Source organism: Thalassophryne amazonica, chromosome 6, assembly GCF_902500255.1.
Source record: "Thalassophryne amazonica chromosome 6, fThaAma1.1, whole genome shotgun sequence".
Lineage (NCBI taxonomy): Eukaryota > Metazoa > Chordata > Actinopteri > Batrachoidiformes > Batrachoididae > Thalassophryne > Thalassophryne amazonica.
In genome coordinates this window covers 116,974,738-116,997,873 of record NC_047108.1, presented here as the reverse complement: position 1 = coordinate 116,997,873, position 23,136 = coordinate 116,974,738, and the positions used below count along the sequence as shown (strand labels likewise).

At 41.2% G+C, this 23,136-nt stretch overlaps 1 protein-coding gene across 1 annotated transcript; it reads left to right on the top strand.

Moving 5' to 3' along the window:
• Positions 1-8,539: 8,539 nt before the first annotated feature.
• Positions 8,540-22,683, top strand: ppp1r3da (protein phosphatase 1, regulatory subunit 3Da). The gene is made up of 3 exons (XM_034173224.1): positions 8,540-8,888; positions 9,140-9,247; positions 20,738-22,683. The coding sequence occupies exon 3, from the start codon at positions 20,766-20,768 to the stop codon at positions 21,675-21,677; it is 912 nt and encodes a 303-aa protein (XP_034029115.1). The 5' UTR covers positions 8,540-8,888; positions 9,140-9,247; positions 20,738-20,765; the 3' UTR covers positions 21,678-22,683.
• Positions 22,684-23,136: the final 453 nt, after the last annotated feature.

The window sequence follows — 23,136 nt, the reverse complement described above, 5'->3', positions numbered from 1 at the left end:
CTCTGTGTTGCCAGATCTCACGTCAGAAACAAGCAAGCATAGCGGTAAAAGAAGCAGCAGAGACAATGGCGAAATGCTCGAAGTAACACCAGAAAGAATAAAGAAATTTATAAAAAGAAAAACACGTGGGAGTCGAAATAAAATACTATAAAAAGTGTTCATATGCTAAAAGGAACAATGCAATTGCTGCATTCATTTTTAGACTTACAATTTTACAACAATTTACAGCTTGAATTCATTGTGTTTTATTATGTTTCAACACCAGAGGGGGCAAATCATGTCGAATGTTAAAAATAAAAAATAACAGTTGATGATGCTGAACAGTGTTTTGAAACGTTTTTTTAAAGATGTTATATGTTTTGGAAGTCTTTTGTGTTTGCCATCACTGGACTGATGAAATGTTTAGATATTATCCCAAGCCACACATTCTATCTATTCTTTAATCTTTTTTTTCTGCTCAGTGTGTGTGTGTGTGTGTGTGTGTGTGTGTGTGTGTGTGTGTGTGTGTGTGTGTGTGTATTATACAAATAATGAATGTTTATGAGTTCAATGGTACGAATATTTAATTTGGTGAATTAATTCTCTTCCTGCTAACAGACAGCACAGTGGATTTGCTTTGTGTGTGTGTGTATGTGTCTGTGTCTTACATTAGCAGTGTCAGTTAGCTCAAATTATGTCTCAGGAGAGTCGTGTCCCCTGCGCACGTGCACACACACACACACACACACAACCTGGTCGGCACTTGTGCGTGCGTGAACAAAAAAATAAGACTGTATACATCCTCAGTGCAGCAAAAAAAAAAAAAAAAAAAAATCACATCAGAAATGACTCCAGCTTTTGTTCTCTCTTCCTGCTAACAACCTCCAGGCAGCACAATGGATTGGTTTTGTGTGTGCGTGTGCCCGCACAAGCATGCGTGGTGCGCACGAGTATGTGCGCAACGTATGCACGAGTGAATGCACGAGGACGTGCGCGCATGTGTATGCATGATCACATGGGGTGCGCGCGCATGAGGCCGTGCATGTGCACGTACACGTGCAAGTGCAATGTACCAAATGTATGGAACCAAATTTGCACTCTAAATGGAACCAATGAATGCAATGCAACACAAATGGGACAATTAATCCATGTCATGTGACATACAAAGCACCAATCAAATGACAAGAATCCACTCAGCCTATATATATATATATATATATATATATATATATATACACACACACCATGGTCAGTGAGAATTCCATGTCTAACTGGCGTGCATTATTTTCGTGTATACGCACACGTAGTTCGGCGAGTTAAGTCACTAATATCCTCTCTGGTCGTCACCATAGCAACGCGCAAATCAGTTGGCGCAGATCAGCTGTGTTTTGACAGGTGAATGACAGAAGCATGATAAAACATGGAATTCCAAGTGAGTTTGAATATTTTTGGCCAAAATAAAATGGTTGAGGAATGGGAAGAGGAGGACTGCAAACAAGAAGAACAGCAAAAGCCACGGCATAAAGATTTAACATCGGACAAACTGGACAAGATTGAAGACGGGAAAGAAGAAGAGAACACGAAAAAGTTAAATAAATATTTGTGTGTTAGCTCACTGTGTGGGACCATGGTATAAGCGGAGCACTTCGCAGAGTAACACCACTCTGCTTCACGTCATGATGTTTTAAACTCCGCGTTGTGCATTCAAACCGTATAATGCACGGCTTCTCGTTGTTTAATCCTTATACGTATTTACTGATGTAGTAGGAATCATGTTTCTCGTTCCTCCCTGCGGTTGCTAGTGTAATAGAGGCCAGCAGGTGGTGCTGTGCAGAGGAATTTAAATAAACCTCACTCCCCAAGTCCAGAAGACTCTCCTGCGACACATTAGAGCTTGTGGGTTTTAGCTTCATAGTTGAAGTGCCTGCCTCTCATTCTGGAGGTTATGAGTTCAAGCTCAAGAGTAAAGCCCCTTTCACACTGGCGTATTCGTAGAGCTGCATATTGTGGCGTATCGTCTACGCCGAGTTGAGCAGCTCTACACAGAGTTTTTGCTCCCTATGCAGCAATACGTTGAGACTCTCTCTCACTCTCTGGCTGAGTACGCGCATTTCAGGTGTACTTAAATGAAACACAACACCGCAATATGCAGCTCTACAAATACAACAGTGTGAAAGGGGCTTAAGATGCAGCAATGCAAGTTACATTGGTACTGATAACAGCAAGGTTGCTAGTCACAGCACAAATGTAACCTGCATCCCACTCTGGGTGTGACCTCCAAGATGGGAGATAGGAGCCAAAACCCACAGGCTGTAGCATCTGTCAATAGAGTGACTTTTGGCCTTGGAGTGTGAGGTTTGCTAACTTCAGCACAGCACCACCTGCTGGCCTCCCTTACATTAGCTTTAGTTTGTAGCTGACACTTCTGAAGGTGGGCACCTCCCCTAACCATCCAGCAGGTGATACAAATGTCCATAGGATAATACATACGCAAAACAAAGTTCCTTTCTTAACAGAAATAGTGCATCAAAGTTAACCACATCTAATCACGTCACCGTCATTATGTGCTCTTGTAATGTGGTGAGTTACAAGGTGAGGACACTTATTAGTTCTGAGTTATTGTTTACATAACTTAGGATGGACCCACCTACCCACTTGTCTACATTTTTGCTGTACAGGCTCTACACTATTACGTAACATAACGCCAAGAGAAATAATAATAATAATATCCTGCTGTTTTTAAATCGCAGTGGAAGTGGATAGATGATATCCTACTGAAGTTCTGCAACTGTAGGACTATTTGAATTTCAAATATTCATGGCATTATTGATACAAACTGGCACTTTTTCAAATCCTCTGAAATTTGTGAGAGTTTCACAGTAATCTCACAATACCAAGTCATAACAATGAAACCATAACACAGCTTCAACAATATCAACCAATATTATTACAAGGAAAATTGTGACAAATTGGGCGAATTGGAGACTCGGCTCCGCACCGTGGAAAATTCTACAGCTAGCCAGGCCCCTGTAGTCGGTGCGGACCAAGGTAGCTTAGCCGCCGTTAGTTTCCCTCTGGCAGATCCTGAGCAGCCGGGAAAGCAGGCCGACTGGGTGACTGTGAGGAGGAAGCGTAGCCCTAAACAGAAGCCCCGTGTACACCGCCAACCCGTTCACATTTCTAACCGTTTTTCCCCACTCGGCGACACACCCGCCGAGGATCAAACTCTGGTTATTGGCAACTCTGTTTTGAGAAATGTGAAGTTAGCGACACCAGTAACCATAGTCAATTGTCTCTAGGTCTCTCTCTTCTAAGTCCCTGTTAGTAAATGATATAATAATTGATCAACATATTGATTTATTCTGCCTTACAGAAACCTGGTTACAGCAGGATGAATATGTTAGTTTAAATGAGTCAACACCCCCGAGTCACACTAACTGCCAGAACGCTCGTAGCACGGGCCGAGGCGGAGGATTAGCAGCAATCTTCCATTCCAGCTTATTAATTAATCAAAAACCCAGACAGAGCTTTAATTCATTTGAAAGCTTGACTCTTAGTCTTGTCCATGCAAATTGGAAGTCCCAAAAACCAGTTTTATTTGTTGTTATCTATCGTCCTCCTGGTCATTACTGTGAGTTTTTCTGTGAATTTTCAGAACTTTTGTCTGACTTAGTGCTTAGCTCAGATAATTATAGTGGGAGATTTTAACATCCACACAGATGCTGAGAATGACAGCCTCAACACTGCATTTAATCTATTATTAGACTCAATTGGCTTTGCTCAAAATGTAAATGAGTCCACCCACCACTTTAATCATATCTTAGATCTTGTTCTGACTTATGGTATGGAAATTGAAGACTTAACAGTATTCCCTGAAAACTCCCTTCTGTCTGATCATTTCTTAATAACATTTACATTTACTCTGATGGACTACCCAGCAGTGGGGAATAAGTTCATTACACTAGAAGTCTTTCAGAAAGCGCTGTAACTAGGTTTAAGGATATGATTCCTTCTTTATGTTCTCTAATGCCATATACCAACACAGTGCAGAGTAGCTACCTAAACTCTGTAAGTGAGATAGAGTATCTCGTCAATAGTTTTACATCCTCATTGAAGACAACTTTGGATGCTGTAGCTCCTCTGAAAAAGAGAGCTTTAAATCAGAAGTGCCTGACTCCGTGGTATAACTCACAAACTCGCAGCTTAAAGCAGATAACCCGTAAATTGGAGAGGAAATGGTGTCTCACTAATTTAGAAGATCTTCACTTAGCCTGGAAAAAGAGTCTGTTGCTCTATAAAAAAGCCCTCCGTAAAGCTTGGACATCTTACTACTCATCACTAATTGAAGAAAATAAGAACAACCCCAGGTTTCTTTTCAGCACTGTAGCCAGGCTGACAAAGAGTCAGAGCTCTATTGAGCCGAGTATTCCTTTAACTTTAACTAGTAATGACTTCATGACTTTCTTTGCTAATAAAATTTTAACTATTAGAGAAAAAATTACTCATAACCATCCCAAAGACGTATCGTTATCTTTGGCTGCTTTCAGTGATGCCGGTATTTGGTTAGACTCTTTCTCTCAGATTGTTCTGTCTGAGTTATTTTCATTAGTTACTTCATCCAAACCATCAACATGTCTATTAGACCCCATTCCTACCAGGCTGCTCAAGGAAGCCCTACCATTATTTAATGCTTCGATCTTAAATATGATCAATCTATCTTTATTAGTTGGCTATGTACCACAGGCTTTTAAGGTGGCAGTAATTAAACCATTACTTAAAAAAGCCATCACTTGACCCAGCTATCTTAGCTAATTATAGGCCAATCTCCAACCTTCCTTTTCTCTCAAAAATTCTTGAAAGGGTAGTTGTAAAACAGCTAACTGATCATCTGCAGAGGAATGGTCTATTTGAAGAGTTTCAGTCAGGTTTTAGAATTCATCATAGTACAGAAACAGCATTAGTGAAGGTTACAAATGATCTTCTTATGGCCTCAGACAGTGGACTCATCTCTGTGCTTGTTCTGTTAGACCTCAGTGCTGCTTTTGATACTGTTGACCATAAAATTTTATTACAGAGATTACAGCATGCCATAGGTATTAAAGGCACTGTGCTGCGGTGGTTTGAATCATATTTATCTAATAGATTACAATTTGTTCATGTAAATGGGGAATCTTCTTCACAGACTAAGGTTAATTATGGAGTTCCACAAGGTTCTGTCCTAGGACCAATTTTATTCACTTTATACATGCTTCCCTTAGGCAGTATTATTAGACGGCATTGCTTAAATTTTCATTGTTACGCAGATGATACCCAGCTTTATCTATCCATGAAGCCAGAGGACACACACCAATTAGCTAAACTGCAGGATTGTCTTACAGACATAAGGACATGGATGACCTCTAATTTCCTGCTTTTAAACTCAGATAAAACTGAAGTTATTGTACTTGGCCCCACAAATCTTAGAAACATTGTGTTTAACCAGATCCTTACTCTGGATGGCATTACCCTGACCTCTAGTAATACTGTGAGAAATCTTGGAGTCATTTTTGATCAGGTTATGTCAGTCAAAGCGCATATTAAACAAATATGTAGGACTGTTTTTTTGCATTTGCGCAATATCTCTAAAATTAGAAAGGTCTTGTCTCAGAGTGATGCTGAAAAACTAATTCATGCATTTATTTCCTCTAGGCTAGACTATTGTAATTCATTATTATCAGGTTGTCCTAAAAGTTCCCTGAAAAGCCCTCAGTTAATTCAAAATGCTGCAGCTAGAGTACTGACGGGGACTAGAAGGAGAGAGCATATCTCAACCATATTGGCCTCTCTTCATTAGCTTCCTGTTAATTCTAGAATAGAATTTAAAATTCTTCTTCTTACTTATAAGGTTTTGAATAATCAGGTCCCATCTTATCTTAGGGACCTCGTAGTACCATATCACCCCAATAGAGCGCTTCGCTCTCAGACTGCAGGCTTACTTGTAGTTCCTAGGGTTTGTAAGAGTAGAATGGGAGGCAGAGCCTTCAGCTTTCAGGCTCCTCTCCTGTGGAACCAGCTCCCAATTCGGATCAGGGAGAAATCTATGGCTTCAGTTACTAATGTCCAACAGGATAATAATAGAGCGCCAATTAAAGTAGAGGGGAGCTACGATGAGGATCTGCCGAATGCATTTAACTGTTTCTATTCTAGGTTTGAGAACTATGAGGTTGCAGATAAACTCCCCCTTGAGAACACTTCCGCTGCTACTGACGATGGTATAATCATTAGCGAGGATAGTGTGAAAAGACTTCTGGAGAAGGTTAATGTAAGGAAGTCTTGTGGTCCAGATGGAATTTGTGGACGTACACTGAGGTATTGTGGTGAGCAACTCAGTAGTGTCCTCCTCTATATCTTTCAGAGGTCACTTAGTTGCGGCCGAGTGCCAGATTTATGGAAATCATCACTTATAATTCCTGTCCCGAAAAAGTCATTTCCTAAACAGTTTAATGATTTTAGACCTGTGGCACTTACATCACTGTGTATGAAGGTCTTTGAGAAAATTATGAAGAATATGATAATGTCAAATATGAAAAGGAATATTGATCCACTTCAATTTGCATATCAGGCGGGTAAAGGAGTAGAAGATGCTAAGCTTTTTATTCTCAACTGTCTTTACAGACATTTGGAAAAGCCTCGAGCTCATGCTTGGCTTTTATTTGCTGATTTCTCTTCAGCTTTTAACTTGATGCAGCCTTGCCTTTTAATTAAGAGGTTAAGGTGTGATTTTAAATTGCCTCACCAGATGGTGGATTGGTTGGCGGACTTTTTAACGAATAGGAGACAGAGAGTTTTGGTAAATGGACGCGTTTCAGACTCCTTAGTTTTGTCCACAGGCTCACCACAGGGCTGTGTTCTTTCCCCCTTGCTTTTCATCTTATATACAGATGAATGCAGAAGTGTCAGGCAACGCAGCTATTTAGTTAAGTTCTCTGATGATACTGCTCTGCTGTCCCTTCTTCAGGGAGAGGAGTCAGGACATGGGGAGGCCCTTGCTGATTTTGTTTCATGGTGCGATACAAATCACTTGGAGTTAAATGTATCTAAAACGAAGGAGCTTATAATTGATTTTAGACATAACAAAGGGTTTGCTATAGACAGCATTATTCATGGGAAAGCTGTAGAAAAAGTTCCTGCATATAAATATCTGGGCACTTTTTTTGATGAGAAGTTGAGATTCGACGTAAATACGGCAGACATTGTGAAGCGAGGGCATCAGAGAGTGTACCTCCTTCGCAAATTGAAGTCCTTCTCTGTCAGTTCTGTTATTATGGGTCGTTTTTATCAGTCCTTTATTGAAAGTCTTTTATGTTTTTCTTTCATCTGCTGGTTTCCTAGCCTGGCACTGAAAGATAAAAGTAGCTTGCATAGTATCACAAAGACATGTTCAAAGATCATTGGAGTGGAAACCAGAGACCTAGCTAGTTTTTGTGAACAGCAAATGGTGAGGAAGGCAAATTGTATTTTGTCTTCTCCCAGACATGTGCTGGCAGGTGAATTTTCTTTGTTGCCTTCGGGCCGTCGTTATGTTTCACCTGTCTGCAGGACGAATCGGTTGTTAAAATCTTTTATTCCTTCTGCTATCCGTCTTTTAAATTCCTTGTAAGGTGTGGATGTATGGGTATGTGGATGTAGTATGTTGCACATTTTATGTGGATGTAGTATTTTTTTTTTTTTTTTGTGATGTGCCGGTATGCAGGCTGCTGAAATTAATTGCCCCTGGTGGGATGAATAAAGTTGTCTAAGTCTAAGTCAGACACCCTCTCTACTTTTAAGATTAGGCTTAAAACTTTCCTTTTTGCTAAAGCTTATAGTTAGGGCTGGATCAGGTGACCCTGAACCATCCCTTAGTTATGCTGCTATAGACTTAGACTGCTGGGGGGTTCCCATGATGCACTGAGTGTTTCTTTCTCTTTTTGCTCTGTATGCACCACTCTGCATTTAATCATTAGTGATCGATCTCTGCTCCCCTCCACAGCATGTCTTTTTCCTGGTTCTCTCCCTCAGCCCCAACCAGTCCCAGCAGAAGACTGCCCCTCCCTGAGCCTGGTTCTGCTGGAGGTTTCTTCCTGTTAAAAGGGAGTTTTTCCTTCCCACTGTCGCCAAGTGCTTGCTCACAAGGGGTCGTTTTGACCATTGGGGTTTTTCTGTAATTATTGTATGGCCTTGCCTTACAATATAAAGCGCCTTGGGGCAACTGTTTGTTGTGATTTGGCGCTGTATAAATAAAATTGATTGATTGATTGATATTAATTGGTACCACATTATAACAACAATAATAATAATAATTATTATTATTATATTTGTAAGTGCATGGACTCTATGTGGTGCTACTTCTAATTCAGATCGAGTTCGGTCAATATTCAGGTGTAAAGAAGGTGGAAAAAAGCCCCCTACAATTTAAAAACAAACAATACTTTTCATTTCGACTTTTTCTTAAATAGTAACAAAACGCAAATCCCTGAGAATCAGTGGACCTGGCAACACTGGTTGTAAACGTCAAAGGTGCATTATGGGAGTTGTAGTGCAGGCACGTCAATCACCGTTCTGCACGTAACCTGCAGTCGCTCGTTGAACCTGCTAACGGTGCGAGGATTACAGATTTGGCGGAGCGTAAATTCAAACGCTGCCTTTGCAAGAGAAGCCGAACAAGCTTTAGAAACTCTTGAGAGTCTGTAATATTTGAACTTACACAACCTCCCATGCGACTCCATTGACCCTGTGCGTGTGTAGCTTCCTGCTAACTGCGTGTAAGTTTCGCGGATCGCCATCGAACTCAGCTCACACAGCCAGCGAGTTTTTATTAATTACATATTCACGAAAAATCAGAATCAAGCGGGCGAAAGGTGGGACCTTCCGGAAAAGCACAGGGTCAGGTTCGTGAAGCTTTTGTTTCCCTTCAGATATGAAGCTTTTTCAGGCTGTTTCAGTCGCGGTGCAACGAAACTTAACAGCCGTTTGTGTCGGACACGCCCACTGCTGTTTAACCAAACTTATTTACAGGAAAACACTCAGTTGCTTTATATTCATCTCCACTTTCTTTCGTTGTGTATTTTACACAATTACTTTGAGCTAGATAAGTAAGCCGGACCTGGACAGAAACACACTCCTTATTCTTCTCTTGCAGTTTCACATGTGCATTGGATCCAAACCGGGGCTGGATCTCTGTCATCTATTCTTCTGGCGGATCCGGTCGGCCAAGACATTGTTCTGGCACTGACTGAGAGAGTTGGAGGTAAGGTTGTATCTTCTAATACAGTTAAATACAAATGTTCTGCGCAATTTGAGAAGGTGTTCTATTCAGAAATAGAGCAGGGGTGGTGGCCAAGTGGTTAATGCGCTTGGTTTCAGTTCGGAAGGTTCTGGGTTCAAATACCACCCCTGCCACATTTCTCCATGTAATGTGGAGTTGCGTCATGAAGGGCATCCGGCGTAAAACCTGTGCCAAATCAACATGCAGATCCACCTTGGATTTGCTGTGGTGACCCCGAGTGCAAACAAGGGAGCAGCTGAAGGGACTTACTGTTCTATTCAGAAATAAAAATTGTGTTGAAAAACAATTAATGGCGAGAGAATCAGTATTTAGTTTCCCAGATTGCCTTAGAATGCAGGGAAAAGGCTATCGCATATGATTCCCTGAAGTCAGCACCCTTTTTAGACTGTTTGCCCTATTGAGATACAGTCACTTGACCAGTTCCGGATCACTGCTGTAGTTTTTGCACCGCCGTTTCTCATAATCAGCACGAATAAGCTAATACTTGGTACCTTTGGAAAGATTGATGTTTTGTTTACAAACAACCACAAGCTCGACCGGATCCAGCCGTCCTTGTGATCAGCAGAGAAATCAAAACATCCCAGTGTCTGTGGTGTGCGCACGTTTTCTGACTCACTCATTCCAACAGATAAATTCTGTTGTCAAAGCTAGTTTTTTCCAACTTCGCCTCTTGGCTAAAATAAAGCACTTTCTCAGTAGACGTGATCTTGAGACGGCCATTCATGCTTTCATCAGCTCCAGACTTGATTATTGTAATGCACTTTATGCGGGCATTAATCAGTCGTCTCTTGCGCGTCTCCAGTTGGTGCAGAATGCTGCTGCTCGTCTTTTGACAAACACTTCTAGACGTGAGCATATTGCGCCCATCCTATACTCACTCCACTGGCTTCCAGTTCGTTTTAGAATTGTTTTTAAAGCTATTTATGGCCTTGCACCTCCCTACTTGTCTGAAATTTTAACTTTGCACACCTACAGTAGGACGTTAAGGGCGTCTGGCCAGCTTTACTTAGATGTTCCAAGGTCAAGATATAAACGTTGGGGTGATCATGCTTTCGCGGTAGCTGGCCCCAGACTGTGGAATGAGCTACCTCTTGAGTTACATACTATTCCTGACCTAGCACTTTTTAAATCTAAGTTAAAGACTTATTTATTTAAACTGGCTTTTAACACTTAGTGGGGAGGTGACATGTTCTGTTATTTTTATGTTCTTTTTATGTGTTGTTTTAAAATTTTATTTTATATGTGTCTTATTTTGTAAATTTGTGTTTTTAATGTTAAGCACTTTGGACACCAGTCGGTGCTGTAAAGCGCTTTATAAATAAATGTTGATTGATTGATTGATTCCTGCAAGTTTGAAAGTAACGATCTCTAAAACGTAGCAAAGTTGAGTTAGCCATTCGGTGTTTTTGGTTCTAGAGTGGGAAAATACTTACTTACTCGGGTAGAAAATGTCAGTGTGTTATGTCTTGCTGTTTAATTGCTACGCGCATTTATCTTCGACGCGAAAATTTGCCAGTTGCAGATCACTGAAGCAGCAGCCTCGTGTCAGTAGTTGAGTCATGTGAACTTTTGGGATCATCTCAGAATCATGAATGGGCATGAATGTGGGGGCTTTTACTTTTTAATTCGGGAGAAATCTCACCTCCACACTTCATTTTTTTGCTCGTAAAAACGTGTAACGGCGCCTTTCGAAACTAAGTAAATTCTCATTTAATAAGTATAATTTATATAATTTTGTGTTCAAAACACATTCTAGGGCACAGTGTGTATCATTCTGCATTAGAAGGGCTCTAGCCAGATGCCAGGAATGAACCCAAAGTGACGCAGAGTGTCGTGATCCGGAACCGGCAAAAGTGATCCATTTCTGGCAAATGTTTGCACACACATAATGTGGCTTCACACTTTAAGTAGAAGCGCTACTCCACCCAGACTTTTTCAGTTAAATAACACCCAAATACCCAATACAACAATACACAATTAAAGGACATTCAGTTGCATTATGGCTCTGTATAGCGGGACTTTAAAAAAGGTTATCCGGAACTGGGCAACTGTCTGTATCCCACAATCCCTTGCTTGCCAGAGAGTTGCTGCAGTCTAAACAACATGGAGAAACCACATGTCAGCAATTGCAAATAAACATTATACTACCAAAATGTAAATTTTTATGCCTTTCATCACATTAATAATCAACTGCATGCATGACACCCTGAAAACTCACTAAAACAAATATTCCACCTAATCCATGTCTGCTACGTTTAACCTGCATGGAACTTCATAAACGCAAACCGAATTTCAGATAGCTTTATATATATGACTCTGGAACACACGGTGTTGTAAAGGACAGTTATGAGGCAGCCTTAACAGACCATCTCAATGCATATCTCAATGTTACTGACATCTTGCGGAACAGCGAACTCTGAAATTTTGTGGGATTTGAAACCTCAGTAGGGCAAATGGACTGTTTTCAGGTGTTGTCATGAACCTGGAAGTCAGCCATCTTGGCGATACTCCGCGATCCCTTCTGTTAACTGGCATCTACTTTAGCGTTCAAATGCTGTCATGGTGAATTTCTGGTGGCACATCGGCTGCCGCAGTCGGTCAGACAAAGAGATAGACCTACGTTACTGCAGACTGCTGAAGGTGGTAAAGAATCAGGACAAAGCTTGTGAAAAACTGCAAAATGTAAAAGATGATTTTGCACAACATCACCTCTTTAATAATTATTATTATTGCATTCAAGACCATTTCATTTTTAAACCTGTCCATTAAAAATTCAAATCTGGATTAAAAACATCATGAATCAAACATTGTAAAGTGTAAAGATCCAGTGAGGCTGTTAATTAACAATCATTAAGATGAACAGTTGGTAAAAGCAAAGTCCCACATTTGAGATTTAACAATGGCACTTATTTAGTAGAGAAGCTTGAATCTTCGACTGGACTGGGTTGCTTAACGCGAGATTCAAGTCCAAGATTCAGTCGAAGATTCAAGCTTCTCTACTATGAAAACCACCTGGACAACTGAGAGCCTACACAGAAACAATGGCACTTATTTATTAAACTTTATTATTTATTAAAGTATTAGAGGACAAGTTGGGACATGCCCAGCTCTCCACAATTTCTCTTATACTCACTCGACTGGTAAGCACTGAAAGCCGAGATAGGCTTGTCCCAACTTGTCCTCTAAACGGAGGTGTTCCTTTGTCTCGCTTCATCAGCGAATCGGTCGTGGCGCGCAAAGCCTCCGTGCGGCTTTCCATGACAAAATCTCTTGTTAAAAGTGAAATCTGCCGGAAAATGGCTCCACACAGCGATCCGTTTAGAAATGATGTGGTGGTTTCTGCCTCTCGATGGCGGCTCGGAGCGTGGCGCGCCGTGCACCAATGTGGGTCGTCCTTAAAGCTGTAGTAACCCTTCTTATTCTCTGTGAAGCCCGTAAAATTTTCACCGAAAGCCAGATAAATTTTTCGAATGGTTTCCAGCTGTCTGTCTCTAACAGTTTCTGAAAAAATTCTGATGGAAAAAAAAGCCCAAATCATTCCACCATTTCCTCGCAATGAAACAACGATGAGAGGGGTGGAGCAGTGCTCACTCAAAGCCTGCCCACAGGCGAATGACGCAATCGACAGGCGTGGAAAAACTCACGTATGCGCACAAAGGTTCAAGCTTGGCTGACGTAAAAACATATGAATCAAATCCATATAGTCTTTGAAAAAATAAAAAGGTACGATACTTTTCTAACAGACCTCGTATATTGCAAGGCAAAAGCCATACAATAATTACAGAAAAACCCCAACGGTCAAAACGACCCCCTGTGAGCAAGGACTTGGAGACAGTGGGAAGGAAAAACTCCCTTTTAACAGGAAGAAACCTCCAGCAGAACCAGGCTCAGGGAGGGGCAGTCTTCTGCTGGGACTGGTTGGGGCTGAGGGGAGAGAATCAGGAAAAAGACATGCTGTGGAAGAGAGCAGAGATCAATCACTAATGATTAAATGCAGAGTGGTGTGTATACAGAGCAAAAAGAGAAAGAAACACTCAGTGCATCATGGGAACCCCCCAGCAGTCTAAGTCTATAGCAGCATAACTAAGGGATGGTTCATGGTCACCTGATCCAGCCCTAACTATAAGCTTTAGCAAAAAGGAAAGTTTTAAGCCTAATCTTAAAAGTAGAGAGGGTGTCTGTCTCCCTGATCCGAATTGGGAGCTGGTTCCACAGGAGAAGAGCCTGAAAGCTGAAGGCTCTGCCTCCCATTCTACTCTTAAAAACCCTAGGAACTACAAGTAAACCTGCAGTCTGAGAGCGAAGCGCTCTATTGGGGTGATATGGTACTAAGAGGTCCCTAACATAAGATGGGACCTGATTATTCAAAACCTTACAAGTAAGAAGAATAATTTTAAATTCTATTTTAGAATTAACAGGAAGCCAATAAAGAGAGGCCAATTTGGGTGAAATATGCTCTTTCCTTCTAGTCCCCGTCAGTACTCTATCTGCAGCATTTTGAATTAACTGAAGGCTTTTCACGGACCTTTTAGGACAACCTGATAATAATGAATTACAATAGTCCAGCCTAGAGGAAATAAATACATGAATTAGTTTTTCAGCATCACTCTGAGACAAGACCTTTCTAATTTTAGAGATATTGCGCAAATGTAAAAAAGCAGTCCTACATATTTGCTTAATATGCGCATTGAAGGACATATCCTGATCAAAAATGACTCCAAGATTTCTCACAGTATTACTAGAGGTCAGGGTAATGCCATCCAGAGTAAGGATCTGGTTAGACACCATGTTTCTAAGATTTGTAGGGCCAAGTACAATAACTTCAGTTTTATCTGAATTTAAAAGCAGGAAATTAGAGGTCATCCATGTCTTTATGTCTGTAAGACATTCCTGCAGTTTAACTAATTGGTGTGTGTCCTCTGGCTTCATGGATAGATAAAGCTGGGTATCATCTGCGTAACAATGAAAATTTAAGCAATGCTTTCTAATAATACTGCCTAAGGGAAACATGTATAAAGTGAATAAAATTGGTCCTAGCACAGAACCTTGTGGAACTCCATAATTAACCTTAGTCTGTGAAGAAGACTCCCCATTTACATGAACAAATTGTAATCTATTAGATAAATATGATTCAAACCACCGCAGCACAGTGCCTTTAATACCTATGGCATGCTCTAATCTCTGTAATAAAATTTTATTGTCAACAGTATCAAAAGCAGCACTGAGGTCTAACAGGACAAGCACAGAGATGAGTCCATTGTCTGAGGCCATAAGAAGATCATTTGTAACCTTCACTAATGCTGTTTCTGTACTATGATGAATTCTGAAACCAAACTGAAACTCTTCAAATAGACCATTCCTCTGCAGATGATCAGTTAGCTGTTTTACAACTACCCTTTCAAGAATCTTTGAGAGAAAAGGAAGGTTGGAGATTGGCCTATAATTAGCTAAGATAGCTGGGTCAAGTAATGGCTTTTTAAGTAATGGTTTAATTACTGCCACCTTAAAAGCCTGTGGTACATAGCCAAATAATAAAGATAGATTGATCATATTTAAGATCGAAGCATTAATTAATGGTAGGGCTTCCTTGAGCAGCCTGGTAGGAATGGGGTCTAATAGACATGTTGATGGTTTGGAGGAAGTGACTAATGAAAATAACTCAGAACAATCGGAGAGAAAGAGTCTAACCAAATACCAGCATTACTGAAAGCAGCCAAAGATAACGATATGTCTTTGGGATGGTTATGAGTATTTTTTCTCTAATAGTTAAAATTTTATTAGCAAAGAAAGTCATGAAGTCATTACTAGTTAAAGTTAAAGGAATACTCGGCTCAATAGAGCTCTGACTCTTTGTCAGCCTGGCTACAGTGCTGAAAAGAAACCTGGGGTTCTTATTTTCTTCAATTAGTGATGAGTAGTAAGATGTCCTAGCTTTACGGATGGCTTTTTTTATAGAGCAACAGTCTCTTTTTCCAGGCTAAGTGAAGATCTTCTAAATTAGTGAGACGCCATTTCCTCTCCAACTTACGGGTTATCTGCTTTAAGCTGCGAGTTTGTCAGTTATACCATGGAGTCAGGCACTTCTGATTTAAGGCTCTCTTTTTCAGAGGAGCTACAGCATCCAAAGTTGTCCTCACTGAGGATGTAAAACTATTGACGAGATAATCTATCTCACTCACAGAGTTTAGGTAGCTACTCTGCACTGTGTTGGTATATGGCATTGGAGAACATAACAAAGAAGGAATCATATCCTTAAACCTAGTTACAGCGCTTTCCGAAAGACTTCTACTGTAATGAAACTTATTCCCCACTGCTGGGTAGTCCATTAAAGTAAATGTAAATGTTATTAAGAAATGATCAGAAAGAAGGGGGTTTTCAGGGAATACTGTTAAGTCTTCAATTTCCATACCATAAGTCAAAACAAGATCTAAAGTATGATTAAAGTGGTGGGTGGACTACATTTTGAGCAAAGCCAATTGAGTCTAATAATGGATTAAATGCAGTGCTGAGGCTGTCATTCTCAGCATCTATGTGGATGTTAAAATCGCCCACTATAATTATCTTATCTGAGCTAAGCACTAAATCAGACGAAAGGTCTGAAAATCCACAGAGAAACTCACATTAATGACCAGGTGGATGATAGATAACAACAAATAAAACTGGTTTTTGGGACTTCCAGTTTGGATGGACAAGACTAATCAAGCTTTCAAATGAATTAAAGCTCTGTCTCGGTTTTTGATTAATTAATAAGCTGGAGTGGAAGATTGCTGCTAATCCTCCCCCTCGGCCCATGCTACGAGCATTCTGACAGTTAGTGTGACTCGGGGGTGTTGACTCATTTAAACTAACATATTCATCCTGCTGTAACCAGGTTTCTGTAAGGCAGAATAAATCAATATGTTGATCAGTTATTATATAATTTACTAACAGGGACTTAGAAGAGAGACCTAATGTTTAATAGACCACATTTAACTGTTTTAGTCTGTGGTGCAGTTGAAGGTGCTATATTATTTTTTCTTTTTGAATTTTTATGCTTAAATAGATTTTTACTGGTTGTTGGTGGTCTGGGAGCAGGCACCGTCTCTACAGGGATGGGGTATTGGGGGGATGGCAGGGGGAGAGAAGCTGCAGAGAGGTGTGTAAGACTACAACTCTGCTTCCTGGTCCCAACCCTGGATAGTCACGGTTTGGAGGGTTTAATAAAATTGGCCAGATTTCTAGAAATGAGAGCTGCTCCATCCAAAGTGGGATGGATGCCGTCTCTCCTAACAAGACCAGGTTTTCCCCAGAAGCTTTGCCAATTATCTGTGAAGCCCACCTCATTTTTTGGACACCACTCAGACAGCCAGCAATTCAAGGAGAACATGTGGCTAAACATGTCACTCCCGGTCCGATTGGGGAGGGGCCCAGAGAAAACTACAGAGTCCGACATTGTTTTTGCAAAGTTACACACAGATTCAATGTTAATTTTAGTGACCTCCGATTGGCGTAACCGGGTGTCATTACTGCCGACGTGAATTACAATCTTACCGAATTTACGCTTAGCCTTAGCCAGCAGTTTCAAATTTCCTTCAATGTCGCCTGCTCTGGCCCCCGAAAGACAATTGACTATGGTTGCTGGTGTCGCTAACTTCACGTTTCTCAAAACAGAGTCACCAATAACCAGAGTTTGTTCCTCGGCGGGTGTGTCGCCGACTGGGGAAAAACGGTTAGAGATGTGAACGGGTTGGTGGTGTACAGGGGGCTTGTGTTTAGGACTACGCTTCCTCCTCACAGTCACCCAGCCGGCCTGCTTTCCCGGCTGCTCGGGATCTGCTGGGGGACAGCTAATGGCGGCTAAGCTACCTTGGTCCGCACCGACTACAGGGGCCTGGTTAGCTATAGGATTTTGGATGTCGCTGTCAGATTTGATACCCGATGGTCAACAAATTGGAGCCTGAAATTGTGTGTTATCTGTGACAAAAGAACATTGTGAGTGATTGGGAAAGTTTAAAAAATGTGATGAAACAAATCATTACACCCCCCCCCCCCCCCCCCAAAAAAAATGGAGTAATTGGTGAAAATTATGGGTGATCATGTACAACTAGGTGGAAGTGGACATTCAGGTACAGCATGCAGTAATCAGGCCCTCTCGTTCTAAAAGCAGAAACCTTCTGATCCTCCTCTGCAACATGAAACCCATTAAAAAACATGTTGAACTCTTCAACAGAAGACAATTTTGAAATGCTAACAGAGAACTTTTAAGCACCTGTTCTGCTCTACGCCAGTCAGATTTCAGAAGCTAAGCAGGGTAAAGCCTGGTTCACAGGGCAGGATTTTAAAATTGTCTGTAGGTTTTCAAAACCTGAGAGACCACACGTGGAAAAAAAAAACATACATCTAACATTGTTGGTCATACAGTGTGTGGTGTACAGCCACATGGTAAGGACAACAACACCACACACAAACAGATTTCACACACGAGCAGGTCAGACAGGAAATCTCACACAATCTCTCGAGATTAAACGTGACTTCAGAGTAAACAAACAGAGATACTTTGTGGACTATTTACAACAGAAGAAAAAAATTATACAAAAAAGAAAAAAAAAGGCTTTCTTTGAAAGGAGTGGCGACAGCACGACCACCGGGCTTTTTGGTAATTCAGAACAGCTGTTTTGATTTTAGATTTCCCTCTGTGCATCTGTCATCTCGCTTTCTGATTGGCTGCACGTCACATTCAGCAGGCTACGTGTTCGTTTGTCATCGTAAGGGGAAGATCGGGTCCGATATCGGCCTAATTATCTTGCCGTGTGAACCAGACTTAAGTCCTGATTCGTACTTGGCTGGGATACTGTTTAGGAAAACCAGGGTCTGTGTGCGTTTCTCCAGGTAGTACTGGAGTTGTATCAGGAAAAGCATCCAGCATATAACTTCTGGCAAATCCCAATGCAGATCTGCTGTGGGCGACACTGTACAAAAATTGGGGGCAGCTGGAAGACGGACAACAGATAAATTTTAGCTTTTGGGAAAAGTGTGGAAAAAAGCACCTGCCTAATTTTGTTTAAAGAATTATTGCACACATTTTGTAAATCCTATAAACTTCATTTCACTTCTCAAATATCACTGTGTTTGTCTGCTATATGATATATTTAACTGAAATTTCTGATCCAGACAACCAATGATTTATAATGGAAAATCATGAAATTATCAGCGGTGCCCAAACTTTTGCATACAACTGTAATTATAATTGTTCTGCTTATAATAGTTGTACTTTTTTTAAAACTCGGTGTTGATGTATTTTTATTCTTTGTCAAACCTTTATAGATGTTTAAAATTGATTTTCTCAAACTACTTTGAGCTTCTAGAGGTGTATTTAAGATAAGATAAGAAAAGCCTTTATTCATCCCTTAATGGGGAAATTTCAGTGTCACATCGCAGCATAGAACAGTAGGAATAGAAGGGCATGCAACAAAACAACAAGCGTCTCTCAAAAACAAGAACCAAAAAAAGCACTGAGTGCCGAGTAAAGCTGAGGCTACCATTGTTCAGTTCAATGCTGCACTGCCGGGATGATATACACCGTCGGGGTGTGAGAGTGATCAGGTAAAATGAATTCAGCGTGAAATGTACGACACATTACTCTGATATTTACAATATGGGCAGGTCAAAATATAAGTAATATATATGTAATATGTAGTGTAATATATGTAAAGTGACTTGAGTGCACCATAAGTTAAATTATTGCACTAATAAATACAGCAGTTAGTGACATGATTATTGTCCTGGTTGCTGTGGTTACCACAGTACTAGCATTGATCATTGTACAGTCTGACAGCAGCCGGGAGAAACGATCTGCGGAATTTCTCCCTCACACAGCGAGGGTGGATGAGTCTGTCACTGAAACTGCTCTCCAGAGCAGACAGAACGTCCTGCAGGGGGTGACACTCGTGGTCCATTTATAATGGAAATCCAGCATACGAGGGCTGTCCATAAAGTATAGGTCCTTTTTATTTTTTTCAAAAACTATATGGATTTCATTCATATGTTTTTACGTCAGACATGCTTGAACCCTCGTGCGCATGCGTGAGTTTTTCCACGCCTGTCGGTGACGTCATTCGCCTGTGAGCACTCCTTGTGGGAGGAGTCGTCCAGCCCCTCGTCGGAATTCCTTTGTCTGAGAAGTTGCTGAGAGACTGGCGCTTTGTTTGATCAAAATTTTTTCTAAACCTGTGAGACACATCGAAGTGGACATGGTTCGAAAAATTAAGCTGGTTTTCAGTGAAAATTTTAATGGCTGATGAGAGATTTTGAGGTGACACTGTCGCTTTAAGGACTTCCCACGGTGCGAGACGTCGCGCTGCGCTCTCAGGCGGCATCATCAGCCTGTTTCAAGCTGAAAACCTCCACATTTCAGGCTCTATTGATCCAGGACGTCGTGAGAGAACAGAGAAGTTTCAGAAGAAGTCGGTTTCAGCATTTTATCCGGATATTCCAGTTAAAGGAGATTTTTTTAATGAAAGACGTGCGGACGGGTCCGCGCGTCGGGACGCAGCCGGCGCAGAGCGGCGGCACAGGAAAAACACCTCCGTGTTGATAACCATTTGTAAAATCCAGGCGGCTTTTGATGGCTTTCAGTGGAGTGAGTATATGAGAAATTGTTTAACAGCTGGACATGTTCCAACTTGTCTTTAAGGCTTCCAACAGAGGTGTTTTTCCTGTGGCGGAGCGTCGCGGCGGCTGCGAGCCGACGCGCGGACCCGTCCGCACGTCTTTCATTAAAAAAATCTCCTTTAACAGTGGAATATCCGGATAAAATGCTGAAACCGACTTCTTCTGAAACTTCTCTGTTCTCTCACGACGTCCTGGATCAATAGAGCCTGAAATGTAGAGGTTTTCAGCTTGAAACAGGCTGATGACGCCGCCTGAGAGCGCTGTGCGACGTCTCGCACCGTGGGAAGTCCTTAAAGCGACAGTGTCACCTCAAAATCTCTCATCAGCCGTTAAAATTTTCACTGAAAACCAGCTTAATTTTTCGAACCATGTCCACTTCGATGTGTCTCACAGGTTTAGAAAAAATTTTGATCAAACAAAGCGCCAGTCTCTCAGCAACTTCTCAGACAAAGGAATTCCGACGAGGGGCTGGACGACTCCTCCCACAAGGAGTGCTCACAGGCGAATGACGTCACCGACAGGCGTGGAAAAACTCACGCATGCGCACGAGGGTTCAAGCATGTCTGACGTAAAAACATATGAATGAAATCCATATACTTTTTGAAAAAAATAAAAAGGACCTATACTTTATGGACAGACCTCGTATCTGTGCACTGTGTTAATTAATTGCTGTTTTGAGTTTTTGCCTTTGGTATTTGGGCATAGTTAGTGTGCTGGCCCACATCCATGTTTTAGTTTTGTGTTATGTGTCCCTACTGGGATGGCCATGTGGACAGTGATGTTTTTGTTTTTCTCTCATAGGTCATCAGGGCACCCGTTGTCTCTGAACATGGATAGAGGCTGGTTTATTGGACAGGTGCCGATTTCCCCTTGGAAATCCGAGCCACAGATCCCCAGCTCCAGTCCTCCCAGGCCCTGTATAACGATCAACTTGACTAAAATGCTGCAAGCCGATAAACCTGGTTCTGAGAAGAAGCCAGTTCCAATCCGACCGCCGAGCCCCAGAGTCCGAAAGCAAGAAGGATTCCACCATAGTCTCTCCTGTGAGCCTGCACCCAAACCCATCATCCGACAACGTTCACGCTCTCTGCCTTCAGCCACAATGAAAAAGAAGCACTGCAGAAGCATTGGAGTGCGGTTTGCTGACTCTTTGGGGCTGGATCTGGAAGATGTCAGGCTTTTCAAATCTGGAGATGATCCCTTTGTGCCAGATCACGTCACCTTTAGGTTATTGATGAGTGCAGAGTTGGCAGATGGGAGGCATTTGGAGATTTCCTTGCCGTACCTGAAGCCCATTTTTGCCGAACAACCTGGCGACCAACCAGAGTTCCTGCATCGTCTCCATTGGCAGAAAGTGTGTCTGGAGAGAGTGTTGTGTTTCGAACTGGGCATCGTCGGAATGACGCAGGTCCTCAATTTGGATTTTGACAAATCTGTCACAGTCCGCTACTCGTTTACAGAGTGGAAGAGCTACACAGAAACTAAAGCTTCATGGGTGTCCACCGTCACCAAAACCTGGGAGGGAGGAGGCAGTCAGTTCAGCTGTGATACTTTTCGTTTCCACCTGCCTGTTCCTCCGTTCCTACAGCCTGGGGCAGTCTTAGAGTTCGCCATCCAGTACAAAGTCTGTGGTGCTGAATACTGGGACAACAACAACGGAGAGAATTATAAATTGGTTTGCCAAAATTACAAGCTCACTGTGCCAAAAGAATGTGAGGACAGCATGGTGCACTTCATTTAGGCAGCCAAAGCCTTTTTATAGAGCGCATTACAACTGCGAAACCAGGCATGTTTAAATTGAACGCCACCAGGCTGGTTGAACATGTCTAACTGCGCTCTAATATGAGTTTCATTTTGTTAGAGTATTGCTAACAGGATTCCTTTGAATGAAATTACTCCACTTTAAACAACTAAATCTGGACTGATTTAGCCAGACTGAATTTTTTGCACATATTGCACTAATATCTGACACTAGGGAGGTTTCCATTACCCTTCAAGTTGTGCAGTTTGAAGTAGCAAATTGAAAATCTGCTTCATAGATGCACATGTATTTTGAAAGAACCCTCAGATATCATAAAAAAGTATTTACACTCGCATGAGGTGGTTTTTCAGGAGAATTGAAAAAGTCTTATTTTGAAAAACTGCAATGGAGACACTATGTTTCACTAATGTTGGTCACATGATATTCAAAAACCTGTGATAAGTTATATGTGGACAGAGGAACAGACTGAGACCTTGTTCAACTTTATAAGAGATGATGTTATGGCAATATTAGATTAAAAAAACAACAAAATTCCAGTATTTTGTGGGACTTTAATTGCTGTCGGTGTAAATATTGAAATTATATTACCTGATAGAGCCCCCGCAGAGGTGGTGGCCAAGTGGTTAAGTGTGCTTATTTCCATTGTGGAAGGTTCCTGTTTCAGAAACCCACCACTGTCTGTTCTTCATTGAATATGGAGTTGTGTCAGGAACGGCGTCTGATGTAAAATGTATGCTGATCTATTGTGGTGACCCCGAAGCGAGGTAGCAGCCGAAGGGACTTACTACTTCTGGCTAAAGCCTCGCTAGAATGGTTCTGCAAGAAGACAAACCCATTAGTTGCAATTGTTTGGGGTTTTTTGCTTTGAATATTCTGAAAATATTGCTTAACCTTTGCACATAATTGTAATGGAAACTCAGATACTGACTTAAACAACACTGTTCACTTTAAGAATGACAAATTCCTACTAATTGTTAGTCCCTTTTTTGTTTTTAGGTCAAACTGCACTTTGATGTTGGACCATCCCAACAGGAAGAACATTGACTGATCTTCACACAAAAATTAAATGAAAGATAAATAAATAAATAATTATGGAATAAAAATTTAGTCAATGAGTGAGTGGTCAGGAGTTCACAACTGCCACCAGCTGGGCAACATGGATAATAATACTTTAAATGAGTGAATATTTGATGATAATTTTGATCAACTTAAATGTCCAATCTGTTGGGTTAATTTAGAAAAAAAATTTGGGTTGATAAATCACATTGCTTTTATTTCTTAAGAATAAAATGCAACTACAAATCATGTTTTTGTGCTTCATGTTTTGTCATTTATGTTCTTGTGCTGCTGTGGCTGTTTCACCTGAGTACAAGATCATGCAAGTCAATGCCACCCTCTTAGCTGAAATACAGTAGTGTTCAGAATAATAGTAGTGCTA

Bases quoted from the DNA above. Each gene is read 5' to 3' on its own strand.
- ppp1r3da (XM_034173224.1), top strand. From the start codon at position 20,766: ATGGATAGAGGCTGGTTTATTGGACAGGTGCCGATTTCCCCTTGGAAA.